We start from the raw sequence: 17,788 nt of genomic DNA on the forward strand, positions 1-17,788 counted from the left end.
TGTCTCATAATATCTGAAATAGCAGCATTTAACCATGAAGATCACGTCAAAGTGCTTTAAATCTAATCTCGTCTATGCAGAGGAATTTGAGCCAAAAACCTGAATGGGGCAAGAGATGGAGAAGAGCATGCTCTAATAATCTTGTTAAGACATTGCGTTTGTTACTCTCTGACCTTTGCCCTGCGCTGTCAGTAACATTGGAAGGGCTTCAGTCATGGGTCATAAAGGGAGACCTCAGGCTTCAGAGCTGGACAGAATATATGGCTTTTTAGAGCTACATCTGAAGCTTTGAGACGGGGGAGGGGGAGGATTTGTTTTTCCTGTCCATCTCCTTTACCCTCAGTGTCCAGTTTAAACTCAGACAGGCATCTTCACTGCCAAACTTTCATTCCTGGATTTAAAAATGTGTGAAACAAGCTTCTTTTTCTGCAAGTGTGGTTTCTATTTGGTGTTTAAGAGCTGCTGAGACATCATTTGACTTTTCAAAACAAACAAAAAAAAAACCTGGTCAGGACAGAAACTTCCTCTTCTCGGTCACAAACACTGGAAAGAATAGATTATAGTTGTTTTAAGACAAAGTCACTTTTGGTATAAATTTATAAGAAGATTGTGATACTTAAGTGTGGTTCCTACTGTTTTTCTTTCTGCAGTTCCTCTGGCTCCCGAGCTGCATTTGGAGTCTTTAAACTGCACCACTATTCTGGTACGCTGGCAGCTAGCTCCCAGAAACTCAGCTAGTGTGCGGGGCTACAAACTCTTCTACCATGAGGAGAGTCAGCCAGAGAGCACCCCAGTTCAGCTTCACGCCTCAGATAATAAACACACCATCGGAGGCCTCGGTGAGTTTTAAACTCAGATTACCTATTGCAACCAATGTGCCTGTTATTTAGGTTGTTAAACAGTATTTTCATGACTTTCATATGAGAAGCAACACATGGCAGAAGTTGCATATTTACTTTGGGCGTGTCTTATCTGTGTCTTGTCTGTTTTGAGGCAATCTGTGAATATGCTTATTTTTGACAATGTGTTATTGCTTTGATGTACTTGGTTTTTATTACTATTACCTTTGCCAGAATTAATGGTGTTTAGATATGAGATTTTAATTATTAAGCTGGAAACAGATATTTGCTGTCTAACAATGCGGTGGCATAATGGTGAATTTATTTTTTTTTTAAGCAGGGAAAATGAGAGTTTGTGTGTGTCAGTGCGTGCGTTTGTGTTTTGGTAGCTGGTGCATGTAAGTCTTTAACTAAGACATTTGTTTGCTAGCAGTCTCCCAGATATTTAGATGAAATGATCAAACTTTGCATGCTGTGGAAACCAATCTTCTAACCACTGCAGTAACAGACAAGGTGTCCATCTTTATGCTTACCTACCTTGTCACTTGTTTAGCTTGTGTGTTTGGGGGCTGCTTTCTTATGTATGCATTTCTACAAATGTTAAAAGACGGTCTTAAAGATTTTTAATTAAATTCTGCATGCATCCTATTCAGTAAAGTCATGTGAGGTTTTTAGGGAACATGAGTAATTAATTAGCTTTTAGTCTTGTCACGTGTGGAGCAGAGATTCATTAGGAATGGAATGGGTCAGCACCACATCCCATTTCCATGGCCTCTTGACCTCTGCAGGACATCAGTGTACGGCTTTTCTGCTGCTGCTGAATGGCGTTCAGGACACATCACAGCCTTTCTGGCCTTTAGGTCAGATTCATTTTAGCTTTTTTGTTTGAGAGAGGAAAGGGGGCTCAGGCCAGCTCCGTGGACAACTGACCATCTGTGGCCAGGGGGTCAACCAGGTGGTCGGCAGCTGAGTTGTAAATCAGGAAGCTGTGTTCTTGAATGAGATCAGAAAGGGGGAAAAGACAAGGAGGTACTATAAATTACTATAGGTGTGAACTCTAACTGATGCAGGTATTCAGTTTAAATTTACTTTACTAAACACTGTGTGACAAGTAAACCTATTTGTCCTGCTAAGATTGACTTATAGTTATGATCTAGTACAGATAAAATCACACACTAAATTTACTTGTGTAGATATGAAGTTATACCTGAAATATTACTTTAATAATTATAGATAGTGGTGCAGAAAAAAAAATCCCCTATATTCAGCTAATTTTCTGTGTGTTGGGGGGGCAGGGGGTGTCAGTATTTATTAAATATTTTTATTAAGGATGGTTGTAGATTATTAAGATGCAGCCATTTTCATTGGATAGATATTCTGAGAGGATTAGGGAGCTGTGGTCAGTTTGCAAAATCAGCCACATCAAAAATACAGCTTCTGCTGAATTAAAAGAATCATCTTTTTGTTTCTATTGTTAAAACAGCTTTTGAAGAGAATAAAGCTGTTTTGTGGAGGCTGATTGATCATGTGTTTTATGACTTCTTTGAGCATTAAGATCAAAGACTCACATTATGTTTGGCTTTGAGGGCCACAAAGATGGTGTAGTAGGCAGAACTTCAAGGAAACCCAGTCTCTGACCAACTGAGGTGCTGGCCCAACAATGACCATGTCTTGTGACAGTGTTGAGATTTCTTTCTCATAAATGAGCTGCTGCCCTGTGCACAAGGAGAGAGGTGTGAACTGAAGTATCTGACATCCTGCGTGGCAACACATCCTGCAGCAGAGAAGGCATTTCTGTGCTGTGAGCAGTCTGATGAATGGTTTCCCGTCCTCCCTTTCTTTTTGATGTTATTCTAGTAATTATGTTTTTTTTAATCCAGTCTTTAGATACAGCTCAGCAGTAAATGTGACATTTGGATTTTAAAGAGTGTTTAAAATTAAGTTTGCAGTAGAAAACATTTAGAGGAAATCTAGACATAAATCCATTGTAAACCTGCTCTGAAAAAATCACAAATGACAAGTCAAAAACTCTGAACTCACAACATCACTTATAAAATAGTTTTTACTGTCTGTTGGCATTAGTCACACTAAGCTTCTTGCTTTTTCCAGGCCAAGTAATACTGTGGAAGAAAAAGCCCAGAGTGCAATGAATTCTTTTTTTGTTTGTTTTTCCATTTGTAAGAGAAAGAATGTGTTTTCTTTTTTTTTAAAGCAACATTTCCTCACTTTAAAGGTGATCACAGAATGAGCAATGCACGCACCTTAGACGATAGGCAGTAACTGGTTCCACCGGTGTGCTTGTAGTGATTTTGCTTATGGGTTTTATCTCTTTTGGGTTTCAGTTTAATGGGTCTTAGATGAACTATTGGATTATTGAATTATGAATAAATGCATTAATTGTGTCTATTACACTCTGTTATTTACTGCAAATTGCTCTCATTAAATAATAGCAGCTAGTAAAACTGATTGAAATGAGCTGATGCAGTATTAATCAAGGTTATGGGTTTGTCATTTAATGTCCTTGTGCCTGTGTTCTAGCAGTTTTACATCTCAAATTACATTTTGGATTTTAAGTTTGTGTATTTATTTATATAACCTGAACGATACATGTAAATATTGCTACATTTAAGTCAAATAAATCCAGTGCGATGTATATAGGACATGTAGCTGCAGATGGTTTCCAGACTGTGTCCCTGGTCAGGCTTTTAAGACTCTGCATTAACGTAAACATTAATGGAGTAAACAACACGACTTAAGCAAAATAAATCTTTTAGAACAACAACAGATCAGTTTTTATCTCTGGTGGTGGGGTGTTTTTATGTTTTCTGCAGACCTTCTCTGAGGAGGACTCACCAATGTTGTTTTTGCTGATTTACGGTCCCCACTAACTGCTCCACTTTGGCTACTGGATTTTAAAATCACTTAGGGCAAGGCTTCTACATATTTAAACTTTTATTTTTTTTTATATTAAATATTGATTTCATCTATCCATCCATTTTCTTACGCTTATCCATTCAGGGTTGCAGGGGGGGCCAAAGCCTATCCCAGCTGCCATAGGGCAAGTATATATTGATTTCCTATAAAATAATAAATAATTTCAACACTTTAGAAGTTCTGCTTTTTCAGAATTTCACAGTGGTGCCATTTTATAGGTTTCTGGTGCAAATTTTAAAAGTAAGTCTGTATAATGGTATTGTAGATTTCTGTGCTGACTTAGCTGAATGGCCTCACATGATTACATAATAAGAAAGCTGCCCTAGAACCATATATAGGATCTGATAAGCTGTCGTTAGTAGTTTTTGCTTTTTGTTTAAACTCCACTTTAAAAATCTGCTGTAGGCAGCTTTGAGGCTGAAGACCATAAAATGCTGAGTGCTTATTTATCAGCAGGTGATCACTGCAAATCAAATGAGCTTGTACTGTAATTTTCCTATAATCTACTTGACGATGTGCACAGGAGCCAATAGCATTGATTTCTGAACTGTCATCTGTAGAAAAACCACATGCTGCTGATTCAGCTCCATGTACAGCTGCAGCATGCTCTGAACTGGCCTGCTGTTTAATTATCACTCATGACAATCCAGATGATTGAAAGTACATCGTAAAAGGCAGGAATGTGTTTCTAGAGGCTCCAGTTTGGTATAAATGGCACGGTGACATGACCTTTCCTCGCATGTGTATTCTTTGCTTGGCCCATGAGTAGCACAAGTTGTCATAGCTGAAGCTTAAATACCTCTCATACCTGTTGGCACCAGACAGAACTGCAGATTTATCTCACAGCTGTAAGCCGTGTTGCATCTTGTCCACTCCTTTTATTAAACAGGCAAAGCGTGCTTGGTGTGAAAACTGGTCTTCATTATAAAAGGTTATGTCACGCTTAACCTGTCTGTGTGTCAGCTGATTTGTGTAAGGGGCAAAAAACAGAGGAATAGTGGGGGTTAATAGATGCTGGTGTGAGGGCTCATGCGGGAATTGACATTTATGGCCCTCCTTCAGGCCTGGGGGGGCTTTCGCAACAGAACAACACTGCAAGGGCCAACAGGAACTGCTTTTTAGCTGTTTTTTTTTTTTTTTTTTTTTTTTTTTTTAAAGGGGGGACCACAAAAGGGTCAAATATACCCGAACAGAATAATTTATGGGAGTAAAGCTTGGATCCCAGTGGGAAGGACAGGAAAGTGTCTTCTCTTAAAGAAAGGCTTTGAAAATGGAACACAATGTGTAGTATTGTAGCCACAGTTAGAATTTGTAAATCCATTTATTCAATTATGAGAGAATTTCTAGCATTTAAGAAGCTGGATAAACTTCTTTGTTATGTTTATATATGAATCTGAATTAAATATTTTCAGTGTAATTGTAATGCACTCAAGGCTCTAAAACAGTCTGCTCAAGGAAATTAAGTCAGTCACTTTCTCTGAGTTGCATCCTTATTGGAAAACTTTTCTTGATTTGTGAGTTTTAATAAAAGTGAGTTTGAACTGACTTTTATTTCCTAAATCTCCCAGTTTTTTATTTATTTATTTATTTTTACTATAGTTTACTGTTGCTCCTGTGAAGTGCTTTGCATCATGGATTTTGACATTATGATTTATTTTAATTTTTATGTCCTTACACATGCTATAAATTAAACAGATTAGTGGACTATTAAAAACATCTTAATAAAGGTAAGTTGCAGGCTTAATATCAGGATCAGACATCAACAGTGAGTGCACACTTCTTATCTCTTTGTGGTTGGTGACACAAAATCCTTGTTTTTTTCATAGTGTTGTCAATGATTGGTGCAACAAGGTGCACCGTTTGATTTTGGCCACCTGACTGTGTTGTTGAGTCATCTCCTTATTAAGAGTCTTATCAAGTCTCTTTGATACTACTTTAAGTCATTTTGCCATTTTGACTCTTGTTGGTTCCCTGCTTTTTCGCTCACTACCTCTGCTTGACCCTCCCCCTTCAGGGAGAGAAGTGTAACCCCTCCTTTTGCAGGATTTAGCTTGCCCAGATTCCATGTCAAAGGTCGTGGCCCAGATGTCACAGCTTCCCCCTCTCAGAGCTGCTCTCACATAATTACGGCAGGCCCATTGTATTGTGGGTTTAGGTAGAGGTGCATGCTACATGCCTGCTCCTCTTTAGAGGCAAGGCTTACCAAACTTCACAAAAACTCCAGATAACAAGGAGGATATTGTAGAGTTGTAGAAGTTGAAGAATTTTGTTTTCACTTTTAAAGTAACAAAGAAAGAGAGATGCTTCTTCTTTTTCATTCTTTGTAAACATTTATCTGTTCTGCAACGACTTATGATAGAGTTTATATTGCTGAATATTGTGTGTGTGTGTGTGTGTGTGTGTGTGTGTGGGGGGGGGGGGGGGGGGGGGGGGGGGGGGGGGGGGCTCATGCTTTCTAAAGTTTTAGGCTTCCTGGCAAAAAAAGAGGTTCAGCTCATATTCCACACCCATGACCCCAGATTCTTTCAGTTTTATCTCGGCCTGACCTGCTGGCCCTGCTGTGGCTCCAGTGAAACTCCTTAGGGCTCTGTGGGGGTGCAACGTGCGTAACTCCACCCCTGCTAAACTTTGTAAACCTCCATGGACACAAATTCATCTCCTGTGGTCTCCCTCTGCTCTCAAGCTTCTAAATGTCTCAAGATTCAGTAGATTTGTTTGTTTTCTGCAGGACACACGGGACTCTTATGGTCATAGTAAGGAATGATTGGTTTTTGTGTTGTTTATTTTTTAGCTATATATTTATGTGTTTCCACAACCACCTCCTGTCCCTCACCAGACTGTGATCCCGCATTTCTGAAACATTGTTTAGAGACAGTGGGTCACATTTTGTTGACTGTGTGTAAGTTATGACCAGACCCTGATTTTTATTCGTTTAGGGGTAAAAGAGACATGTGGTCAGTTGGCCATTGTCCAGAAGAGGGTCTTCAGGGTCACTGAGGCCTGCTACTGCTGCTGACCATCAGCAGTGTCCTTCCCAGGGGATTTTCGCTCCCGATTTAACCCCTACATTCAGGACCTGAGGAGGTGTGGCCACTGACCAATGGCCAGCCGGCCTGACAGGGCCAAAGAAAGAGCTTTCTTTATATGCAGTCAAAAGGCTGGGGGTGACAGGGTGATGGATGGGGGGGCTCTTCTGTTCTGCCTGCCCTATGTGGTGTTGAAACTGACCAAAGGATTTGCAGCACAGAGCATCTGTCGCCCTGCCTCACCCCTCGTTCTCACCACACCATCAAACCAGAACACATCACTGACCTCACACCCACACTGGCCAGTTCTCTTTCAAACAGCACACCCACTTCCCATTAGCTTTAGGAAACACATCTGCCAATTTATAGAACGTATAAATCTAAATTTTTCCTTCTCTCTTTTGTCTTAATGTAGATCCAAGGAAGAAGTACCATGTTAAGATCCTGGCTTATAATGTTGTGGGAGATGGATACCAGGCAGACCAGACGATCAGCACACCTGGATGTGTCTGTAAGTCCAACGTTATACCAGAAAAGTCAAGAGTCAGACTGTTTCAGGCCATATGGTGCAGACCAAGTGGGGCAAAATAACATTATTAATCTTAATGTACCTCTCAGCTGTTCGAGATCGCTTGGTGCCCCCTCCACCTCCTCCACACAACGTGTATGCTAAGACCAACAGTTCCACCGCCGTCTTTCTGCACTGGGGCCGACCAGCCTTCACCTCCAGCCACGCCGTTAACTACACCGTGCGCTGCAATCCAGTAGGCCTGCAGAATGCCTCCCTGGTGCTCTACCTGCAGACGTAAGAAATTCTCCTTCAGACCTTCTTATGAAGTCAGCAGACTGAACATCACTACATGTTAGCACATAATTGTCCTGTTGCATACCTCCCAGACAGAATTGTTTCTGGTTACCTGATGAACTATAATCAGGTTTCCTGCAGATCTGTAAAAAGTCTTTAAAAGGCATTAAATTTGTTATTCTCAAAGTAAGGCTAAAAAGTTATAAATAGGCCTTTTAAAGGTCTTTTTTCTGATGCTGCAGCATAATATCTCTAATAACTGGTAACATCTATTTAGATGCAATTTACACTCAGTGAAAAATGGCTGGTATTTTGTGCAGGAAGCGTTTCAGATGTGTCACAGTTAGCGAGTTGAATCCCACTCAAACTCTGACACACCTTTACCTATATTCACCTGCCTGTAGCTTGTTATGGATGCTAACAGGGAGACTTTGTTTGAATGTTTTAATAGACCCCGCCAAACCACAAACACCAAACAGCTGGTGTCTCTAACACCACGTAACTGATTTAGTTTTCTTTTAAGGTGAACTTAAATTTTATTCTGAGTGCTTTTTTAAAAAGGTCTAAAGAAGAATTTGTATAAAAGGAATCCTGTATAATATTGATGAGCGCAGGTTTAGTTCATTTCCCAGAGAATACAGTTATTTCCTTTAATGTCTCAGGAGGGTTTTGCCTGCATTTACTGTACGATTGCCTGGTTTCCCATCATACTTTAGATCTTATCTTAAAACCATATTATGTTAACAGTCAGTTGACGTTTCAGCAGCTTGATTATCACAACCTTAAATCAGCTGAACACATCTCCTAAACTGTGTATTCACAACACTAACAACATGAATACTGTCTTCGCACTTGCTGGGGAAAGTTTACAAGTCACCAGTATCTCTGAGTACTTCTTTCTCCACACTGCCAGCACAGCTCCATATTGCCCTCTTTTGGCCATTTTTGAAGGGCCAGTTAATGGGTGTGTTGTCTTGCCAGTGAGTCCTGCATTATATAAGTAAGGGAGATCACAATTCTTAAAAGTGTATATGTATTCTGCAGGAGTGAACAAAGTTTCCTCGTCCAAGATCTGGAGCCAAACACGAAGTATGAATTTGCCGTTCGCCTCCATCTTGACCAGTTGTCCAGCCCCTGGAGCCCTGTAGTCTATCAGAGCACCTTCCCTAAAGGTGAGCATGTAAACGTTTTGTACATTCATTATTTATTTATAGAATTTCTTCATGTATTGTTTACACAAAGATAGCCATCCTCACGTTAAAGCTGCTCAGAGTTTACTTGTTCTTTCATCCCTCTCAGCTCCAACGCGGCCTCCTTCCAACATCAAAGTGACTCTAATCGAGGAGGACACAGCGCTCGTTTCATGGAAGCTCCCCGAGGAACCTAATGTACCTGTGACACGCTACACAATTCTCTACGCTTCTAGAAACGCCTGGATAGCTGGGGAGTGGCAGGTGATGGAAAGAGAAGGTAAGGAAAAGTGCCGATATACAGATGTGTGTTGGAGGGACACACACACACACACACACACACACACACAAAGCCTTCATCCTGTTCAAGCTTTGGGAATCAGTAACTCCAAATCTAATCTGTCTATCTTCATTGTACTCTCAGAATCGCTCAGGAATGCCTGAGTTCACTCTTTGTATTACTGCCAGGGAGTTTAATAAGATTACAACAAAGACTTTGATTTACAGTCTTATTGACCATTTTCACAGAAAGATCCTTTTTAATACCTGAACAGTCTATATCTCCTCATGTTTTTTGTACAAAGATGCATGGTAAATACATATTATCATTACACATGAATCCTTTTAGAGGATTTTGTCTTTGTTTTAGTCTTTGTCTTAGTTTTGATTGTTGCTTTAAAATAGTCACTTTTAGCTTGGTTGTTTGACTCAAAGTAAGTATACACACTGAACCAATTTCACAGACATTGTCAGTATTTCTGAAAAGTTGTCAGTAAAACGGAGGAAAGCCCATCAGAGAAGATTGTAGTGCAGCCAGTCAAACGTTTTGTCTTTGTAGGTTGAATTTACACTTCTGCTGTTTGTGGTTCAGAATTTTGTCAATTACAAAATCATAGAACATCCTTTCCCTCCCCCGAGCAAAAACAGAGTAAAAGAACAAATTCTGTCCTGAAGCTGTTGCTGTGTGTGGTTTGTGAGGCAGTGGAGGTGTTTTTTAAGAGCAGATGACCCCAGGAAACCGATGAAAAAGACCCACAGTTCCCAGTCTGCCACTGGCAAAGGGGTCAAATGTGAAGCTGTTCACAAAGCCAGCCCAGCCCAGCCCCCTCTTCTCAAATTAAGCTCCTTCCCTCTCTTCAGTCACTGCTGGGAACCTGTGGTGTGAAGGTTGGTTGGCACTGGTCAAGCCCTGATCTTCTGACCCCAGCTCGTCCCCTCAGAAGAGATGTAGCATCTCCAATAAGGCTTGTTTTATGTTTGACCTTTTTTAGTTCAAGATTTTTAGTCTTTGCTTTTTGGAATTTAGTGTTTTTTTTACACTTAATTTTTTTACGGTTTGAACATTTTAAAAAGTGACTTAAAGTTTTTGATCCGATGATATCCCCTGTGCATGGAGCAGGAGGGCTGACTCCCCATCTTTCCAGGTTCGTTGATCCAACAACATATTTATTTTGTATTTCCCAAAATGTCCAGTTAATTTCTAAAGGTTACTGCTAAATGTAGTTAAATCAAAACTCCGTGATTGTCTCACCAATGGCCGAGTTATTGGCCAATATTAGCTATTTGCCGTTATATCAGTATCTGCATTTATAGTAGATGAAAAAGGAAAATTTAAAAAGAAGAGATAGGAGAAACACCCTTTGACCTGGTTATGGGTGTTGACATTGTATAGTTTGTCCACCAGAGGGTGCTCTGCAACTTTCCTGTCGGGAACACTCTTTGCCACAAACAACAACCAGCTGATCCGAGCAGACTGGGCAGAGCGTAAACAAGTTATCAAAGATTTGTTGTGACAGTAAAACAGGATTATTTTTAAACTGCATTGTCATATTATCTTAGTTAGGCCTCACAAGTAACTACACATGACAAATTTTAGGGAAATGTGTTTATCGTGCTATTAGACAGAGAATCTCGTGGTCTTTGCTTCTTTTATGGTATGAGGGCTGCAATCATCACACCAGTTTATTCAGACAGACTCTAATCTCACAACAGGGACCATCACCATGGCACTGCTGGAGAACCTGAAGCCCGGCCAGATTTACTTGGTGAAGGTTTCAGCATCCAACGACATGGGTGACGGACCGTTTTCTCACGCGGTGGAGCTGACAGTACGAGAAGATCTTCCCCCTGGTCTCGATCTCCGGCTCCCTCGTGGCTCCACACACTCCACAGGTCAGTGACACCAGCATGATGTCTTCCAAATGAGAAGGTTTACTTTTTTAAAAAGTCAGATGATAACCTGACAGTGTTTCCTTGGTCCACAGTGTTTTCTGATAGCTTCTACCACCTGGATCAAAAGTCAATGACCGGTATAAGTGTGGGAGTCTGCATCGCTCTCATCTGCATCATTATCTGTGCCTTCATCATTGTCTGCAGAGGCAAAAACAGGTACCCAGTATCTCTGAGCAGTGTGACCAAGTCCTGCATCCAGATTTCCTTTCTGAAAACATCACGTTTGTGTCCCTCCAGGAAATTTTCCGCTGTGAAAACATACAGAGAAGGAGTGAGCACATCTGCTGCAGGTGCAAGACCTCCGGCCTCTGAAGGACAAGCTGAGAATGCCGATGTGACTGTGCCAATGATGAGTCAAAACCGTTTCCTTGATGCTAAGGTACAGCACATTACATGGACGCTAAAATCCAGAAAAAGCTTTTAAATATTTTAATTAAATGTGTTAACTGGTAGTCACATTTTGAGAAATATGAAATTGTAAACAAACTAATTCAACAATGTGACAGTGCAGGTTTATAATTAGAGATGTGATGAGAACTGCTTACACAGTAGTTTAAATAGTAATAAAGCTACTTTTCTTTTTTTCTTGCAGGGTGGAACAGATCTCATCATTAATTCTCTCGGCCCAGTTCAGTGCACCGCTGAGAGGAAAAGGAAATGGTTCTCCTTCAGCAGTAATGTGAAAGAGGAGAGTAAAACCACACAGGTAAGATTAAGAAGGATGAGTACTTCTCATTAAGTGATCATCAGATGATCAAACCTGAAGACAACTACTCGATTAGAAGCTCCTAGCTTAGATGATTTCATGTGAAGACAGAATGATATCTGTTTCTGGTGGTTTGTTCGTGACGTTAAGCTCTCTGCAGCTGTGAAACTGAGCCATGAACAGTCAGACCAATAAGAGAAACTCTTTCTCTGTGCTGCAGAACACAAGACGTGACGCTGTCTCCTACCATCCTGGCACCACAGTGCTGACCTACGAAGAGGAGCTTTCTCCAAGCCAGCCCACCACCCTGCGTCCCGGCGACACGGAGGGATCTTCTAATAGCGAGGGCAGCCACGCAACCGGTGATTCAGGTCGCTATTCTCACGATGAAACAGAGCTGGCCAACTTGTCCTCTGGTCCCAGCAGCCACCTGCCGTCCCCCACGGCGGAGGATGAGAGAGAGCCAGACTGCAGCCGTTGCGGTGAAGAGCCAAACAAGCTGTCAGAAGAAAGTCAGACTAGACAGAAGGCGGAGGAATTATTCAATACCAGCTGCTGTCATCACGAAGCCCAGAGCAAAGTGTGAAGGCGTGGCTGTGAACTTGTGTGCTTGCGTGTGAGGTTGTGAAGGCAGCAGTTTACTTAAAGAAACATTCGCATCATATAAAAGTGTGTGCACTCACCACAGCTTTGTTTTTTAGTTTATTCCCACTGCATGCCAATGAGGGCAATGAAAAATGACAGGAATAGTTCCACCATGGGATGTTTCTTGTGGAAAGTTCGATGAGAAGATTGAAAGCACTCTTATGTCTGTCAAATATGAAATTGCAGCCAGCATCTGGTTAGCTTAGCACGAAGCGTGGAAACATCTAGCCTGGCAATATAAAGAGGTGACAAAATCCACCTTTCAGCACCTCTGCAACTCAAAAATACATGTTGCCTCTCACTTGTTTAAAGGGTTTAAGTGTTTAAAGAAAAATTGTGGATTCATGAGGTGTTCTGAGTTTGACTTGTTGTGTTAGTTGCATTGCAGAGCTAAGAAATAGCCTGGTACATACCCCTCCATAAATCAAAAGTGACATAAGCATGATAATCAGAGAGATTGAGATCTGCTGGTGAGTGTTTCTACAGCTGTTCTAGGCTGAGTGTTCCTGGCAATTAATTAAACCACCTTTTAAACAGAAAAAAGACTAGTAGGCTGACTAAAATTCAAAAACATGCAGGAAACCATCACAAGTGAGCACAGTCTAATGGAGGAGGTTAAATACTGTCCATAAAAATGCTGGCTATATATTGTAAAGCTATTTGAATCCATTAATCCCATTCTTCAGTAACCAAATTGTATTTAAATGTCACTGAAATGTGTGGCTCTTTGCATTGTGAATTACATTGCACACATGCACCTGTCAAGAATGTCAGTTTAGTCTGACATAACTGACATAGGAATTCATTTTAAAGATGAAAGTTCTGCAGAGATGTGTTGCTGTCATCTCTTGTCCACCTGTCACAGAGGGAGGGGTTTTCCCACCTGTAAAATACCAATAATTCGGTAACCTGAATAGTGTTTCTGTTTTTCTAGTGAGGTCTTTGAGCCAAGCTAAGCTGCCCACTGTAGCGTCAAATTAAAGCAAATAAGATGTGAGCGATACCAATCTTCTTATCCAACTCTACACCAAAGGAGAACAAGCAGCAATAAGATCTCACTGAAACTCAACCACATAAACCTGATAATGTCATTTTAAGGTGCAGGTAAACTGCTGGTGTGAATGTGAGTGTGAGAGTTGTTTTTGTTTTTTGTTTGTTTTTTTTTCTCTTCTTGGCAGGAAAGCTCATTTGATTTTTTTTTTAACTTCATTCTCTTTTTCTTTCACTGTCTGTTTTTATTTTCTCTTTATTTGCTTGTATATTTTTCTCACCCACCATGAATGTTTAAAGGGAGTGTCATAGTGACATTTCTGATACTATTTAAGAGTTTATCACTGGAGCGAAAGGGAGGTCCTTTTTGCTGATTATCTACCTCGGTTTGCCTCAGGGTAAACCTCCCACTGTGTATTTAATAACTACTTATACCTGCGTTGTGTGATGGGCTGCTTCAGTTACATTACATGTTATACTTCCTCGTCTTTTCTCCTTGCTTTGTTCTGATGTACGGGATGGTAAGGGCGCTGCAGCTCGCTCCCCTCGCTCCACCTGTGGTGTGGATGGAAGGATGTAAAACACACTTGCAGTTTATTTATCCCCTCAGATGTCGCTGAGGTACTGAGCCAGTATTAATAGGTTTTTGTTCAGTTTTGATCCATTATTGAGTAATGGTGTGATAATGAATGTCTGAATTTTGCTTTGTATGTCAGTGTGCAGCTGCCCTTGCTACTCCTGTTTTATACTACCTCGTTTAAGAATTATTTTATTGTCTTTTATTGTTTTCCTAAACTCAGGGAACAAAGTTTAGTACGTTTAGTGTTATATGATGGACTGACAGGGTATCTTCTCAGTACTAAGCTGTTGTCGTGTGGAATTGCCTCAAAGAAAACGCTATGAATGTATCTCTGACATTATGTGCCAGTAGCTCAGATGTTTGTGCTGTTCTCCCCACAGACGGACACATCTGTGGGTCCTTTAATGTCAGTTTGTTGACTTCTTCAATGTACCTGTGTAAAGATTCACACCAGAAGTGCTTGCAGCAGCATGTCGGTATGGAAAAGCTTTATAATTGGCCTTAATGTGGACAGCGTCCCTCAGACGCCCAAACCAAAGCCTAATCTCTCTGAGGGAGACGCCCCACGTGAGGATGCAACACGTGAAGAGTGATTGTAGTGGAAGTGTTTAATCAGAGACTGAAGTGAAGAATCAAATGAACAACATTTACTTAGAAAAAGTCTATTTTTGTTAGAGGATGATGTACTTTGTAGTTACTTTTGTTCCAAGTATTTTTGCTTTGCTTTAGAGTAGATACAGGTTAGCACTTGTCTGGAAAGTAGTGCCAATGTGCAGCGGTGACTGTGACGCTTTGCTTTTATTTTAGTTCCTCAACTGATCTTCGGCTGAAATAACTGAAACCAAAGACCAAAGATGAAACTCAGCTTTGGAGATCAGTTGATCCTCAAACAAAGCCTTGCACATTAGTGGCCTTGACCCACGACAGAAAAAAAAAAAAAAAAAAGGTGGGGGGTTGGGGACAAAAAGGAAATAGGGAGAGTTGTGGGTTAAAACTCTGTGGGAGTGCCTGCAGGATTCACGGGCACTGAATGGACGGATGATGACTAATCAACTTTATGCACACGAGCCAAAGTATCCTGTTGCAGAGTTCCTCAAAAACTGAAGCAAACACATGTCTGTATCGTGTAAGTGAATGTTATAAGAGTTAAATACAGTATTTTATATGGATTGTCAGTCTGTGTTGTAACAGTGCAGTTGTGTGCCAAAGTGCACCCACTCGTTTGTCTGCTGTGAATGTGTAAAAAAATTAGAAGGAAAAATGTCAAAAGTACATTTTTATATTATTACTCTAGTTTGAGTTCATTCTAAGCGCTCATAAGTGGAAATGAAATGATCTTCTAGAACACTGGTGGGTGCACAAGTCAGCACATTTCTGTATCTTTAATCAGAGGACTCTGCAGAGGATTCAATCATGTGAAATATTTAGGTGACACAATCAGTTAAATTTCTTTTTAAGAAGCAAACCAAAGAATTTTATTAAAAGGTCACCGTTGCATATTGGCGAGAGATCAATTTAAAATCATCCTATCTTTGTGTGGAATGTTATTTCCAGTGCTGTCATATTCATTTTATTCTTACTGCATGATGTGAGCAGGATGGAAATGTTACAGAGTGTCTCATAATCATTTCATTTCCCACAATATCATCTGGTGTCCTTCAGGATAAAAGGGGGGGGGGGGGGGGGGGGGGGGGTTGATACATTGAATCCTATTTTCCTGCTTTTGCAAAGTAAAAGAAGAGTTTGAGTCTGTGTTTTCAGATGTCCTGCATTACAAGAGCTTTAAGGGCCTGATTTATGTCGTGATAGTTACGCACACGTCACCACTGCGGTCGTGCAGGTTCTGCATTGGACCCTTCAGTAGTTCATGCAGGTACATGAGTGCTACCTCTGGAGTTTGTTTCCATATTGTTAGAAGTACAAATGAAATATGTTTGGGGTCCTTAATGTCTGTAAGATTTGAAGGCTGACGTGTACAGTCATCAAACATGGGACCTGGGAAGTTGATCTGCTTTTCATCTCATAAATGTTGAAAGCATGTGACGGGTTAAAACACAGTCTTCTGCAGTAATGTTTTAACCCTGTGCGGTGGAGCGCTGCGGGTCATTTACAGTCAAGACTCAGGGGGACCCACAGCTGCTCATCCATCAGGACGAAGCAGGTTTCAAGTCTTTGAAATTGAATGTACCTTTTTGTAATTATGTTACCTGATATTTCTGCTTAATGTTTTGTTATATTTGGTCTGTGCCAGTTGAATGACTTGCAAGTTTCCAAAAATTTTTAGATAGGAGTTTCTATACAAACAACTAATAATGAAAAAGTCTGATTCTCAATTTAAATAAAAATACAAAAATTCTCTCTAAGGTCTGCTGTTTTAATGCAGTCTTTATTCATTTTATTTGTACCTCTGCCCGGTCACTTTACTTCTTTGTACAGTTTAAACACTGGCTTTAAGTTTTGTTTTTGTTTTTTTGTTTTTTTTGGGGGGGGGTAACTTGACTAAGAAAAAAATCCTGTTAATAAAAAATTCTTTTAAACGATACAAGATCTTAACATTAGGCAGTCACCTGCAGCCTTGCTCTAACTGGTATAACAGGATTTAAACTGTGATATTTTACGGTCCCTCTTATTTACTCAATACTGAAGTCCAGTTCTGAGGTGTTTTACTTGAGTCTGAACTCTTAAAGTTAAAGCGGAAGAGAATGGATGGATAAAGATGTTTTGCTTTTTTCCCATGAGTTGGTCATAATAAATTTACTTTTTTAAAGCACCCTTTATTACAAAAATGAGCACTTTTAGTCATAAATGTGCTCTACCAGACTGCAGTTTGAACGCTTCAGTAAATCATTCCTACCGTTCTCTAAAACTGTATAACTCCTCTCTCTGTGACAGGTGAACACACCTGTCGGGACATAAGATCCTACACACACATTTTTGTATTATACCTTCCCGCAAAGGTCTTTCTGATTCCTAGTGTACATATTATTTATTAATGCAATTTGAACTACTCTCTTGCACAATGTCAGTTTATTAATCTTATTTATCTACATTTTTACATTTCATTTATTTTGTTTTTATCTTTGTTGTATATGTATAGTACTGCACTCTGTGCCTGTGGCATTTCTACTCTCACTTTGACAGACTTTGGTAGATTGTAGTTTTTGATTCTAGCCCAGAACCCAGTGGAACTCCATAATTACCCTTAGTGTGCGTGAAGAAGACTCCCCGTTTACATGAACAAACTGGAGTCTGTTCAATAGGTATGAATCTAACCACAGCAGTACCTTTAATAGCTACAGCACGCTCTAATCTCTGTAATAAAATTTGGTGAACATCAAAAGCTGCACTGAGGTCTAGCAGGGAAAACACAGAGATGAGTTCACTGTCAGAGGCCGTACAAAGATCATTTGTAACCTTCACTGATGTGGTTTCTGTACTGTGATGAATTCTGAAACCTATAATTAGCTAAGACAGCTGGGTCAAGTGATGACTTTTTAAGTAATGGTTTAATTACTGCCACCTTAAAACCCTTTAGCACATAGCCAGATAGAGTGATCATAATTAAGATTAAAAGGAATGGGGTCTAATAGACACACTGATGATTTGGAGGAAGTAACTTTAGAAGCTAACTCAGATCAATCGGAGACAAAGAAACACCAAAACAAGCGGTTTGATTGGATGAAGGGCACTTGCATACAGTTTCAACACGTTTTAACGTCCATCCATTTTCTTCCGCTTATCTGGGGGCAGCGGCCTAAGCAGAGAAGCCCAGACCTCCCTCTCCCCAGATATAATCGCTCCAGCGTGTCCTGGATCTACCCCAGGGCCTCCTCCCGGTAGG

At 40.4% G+C, this 17,788-nt stretch overlaps 1 protein-coding gene and 1 long non-coding RNA gene across 3 annotated transcripts in view; one reads left to right on the forward strand and one right to left on the reverse strand.

Annotated features, from left to right (window-relative positions):
- Positions 1-15,606, forward strand: part of prtga (protogenin homolog a (Gallus gallus)) — a 29,216-nt gene extending 13,610 nt beyond the window's left edge. Inside the window, exons 10-19 of the mRNA XM_030722338.1 lie at positions 651-839; positions 7,215-7,310; positions 7,418-7,604; positions 8,649-8,776; positions 8,904-9,074; positions 10,787-10,966; positions 11,059-11,182; positions 11,264-11,405; positions 11,619-11,732; positions 11,953-15,606. Of these exons, the coding sequence (XP_030578198.1) occupies positions 651-839; positions 7,215-7,310; positions 7,418-7,604; positions 8,649-8,776; positions 8,904-9,074; positions 10,787-10,966; positions 11,059-11,182; positions 11,264-11,405; positions 11,619-11,732; positions 11,953-12,318 (1,697 nt within the window). The 3' untranslated portion in view covers positions 12,319-15,606. The remainder of the gene's footprint in view (positions 1-650; positions 840-7,214; positions 7,311-7,417; positions 7,605-8,648; positions 8,777-8,903; positions 9,075-10,786; positions 10,967-11,058; positions 11,183-11,263; positions 11,406-11,618; positions 11,733-11,952) is intronic.
- Positions 1-17,788, reverse strand: part of LOC115774875 (uncharacterized) — a 61,594-nt gene that overhangs the window by 42,540 nt on the left and 1,266 nt on the right. For both annotated transcript variants that reach the window (XR_004019216.1, XR_004019217.1), the window contains exon 2: positions 7,411-7,596. This is a non-coding gene — a long non-coding RNA (uncharacterized LOC115774875). The remainder of the gene's footprint in view (positions 1-7,410; positions 7,597-17,788) is intronic.

The sequence above is a fragment of the Archocentrus centrarchus genome, chromosome 3 (genome assembly GCF_007364275.1).
Source record: "Archocentrus centrarchus isolate MPI-CPG fArcCen1 chromosome 3, fArcCen1, whole genome shotgun sequence".
NCBI classification, from domain to species: domain Eukaryota; kingdom Metazoa; phylum Chordata; class Actinopteri; order Cichliformes; family Cichlidae; genus Archocentrus; species Archocentrus centrarchus.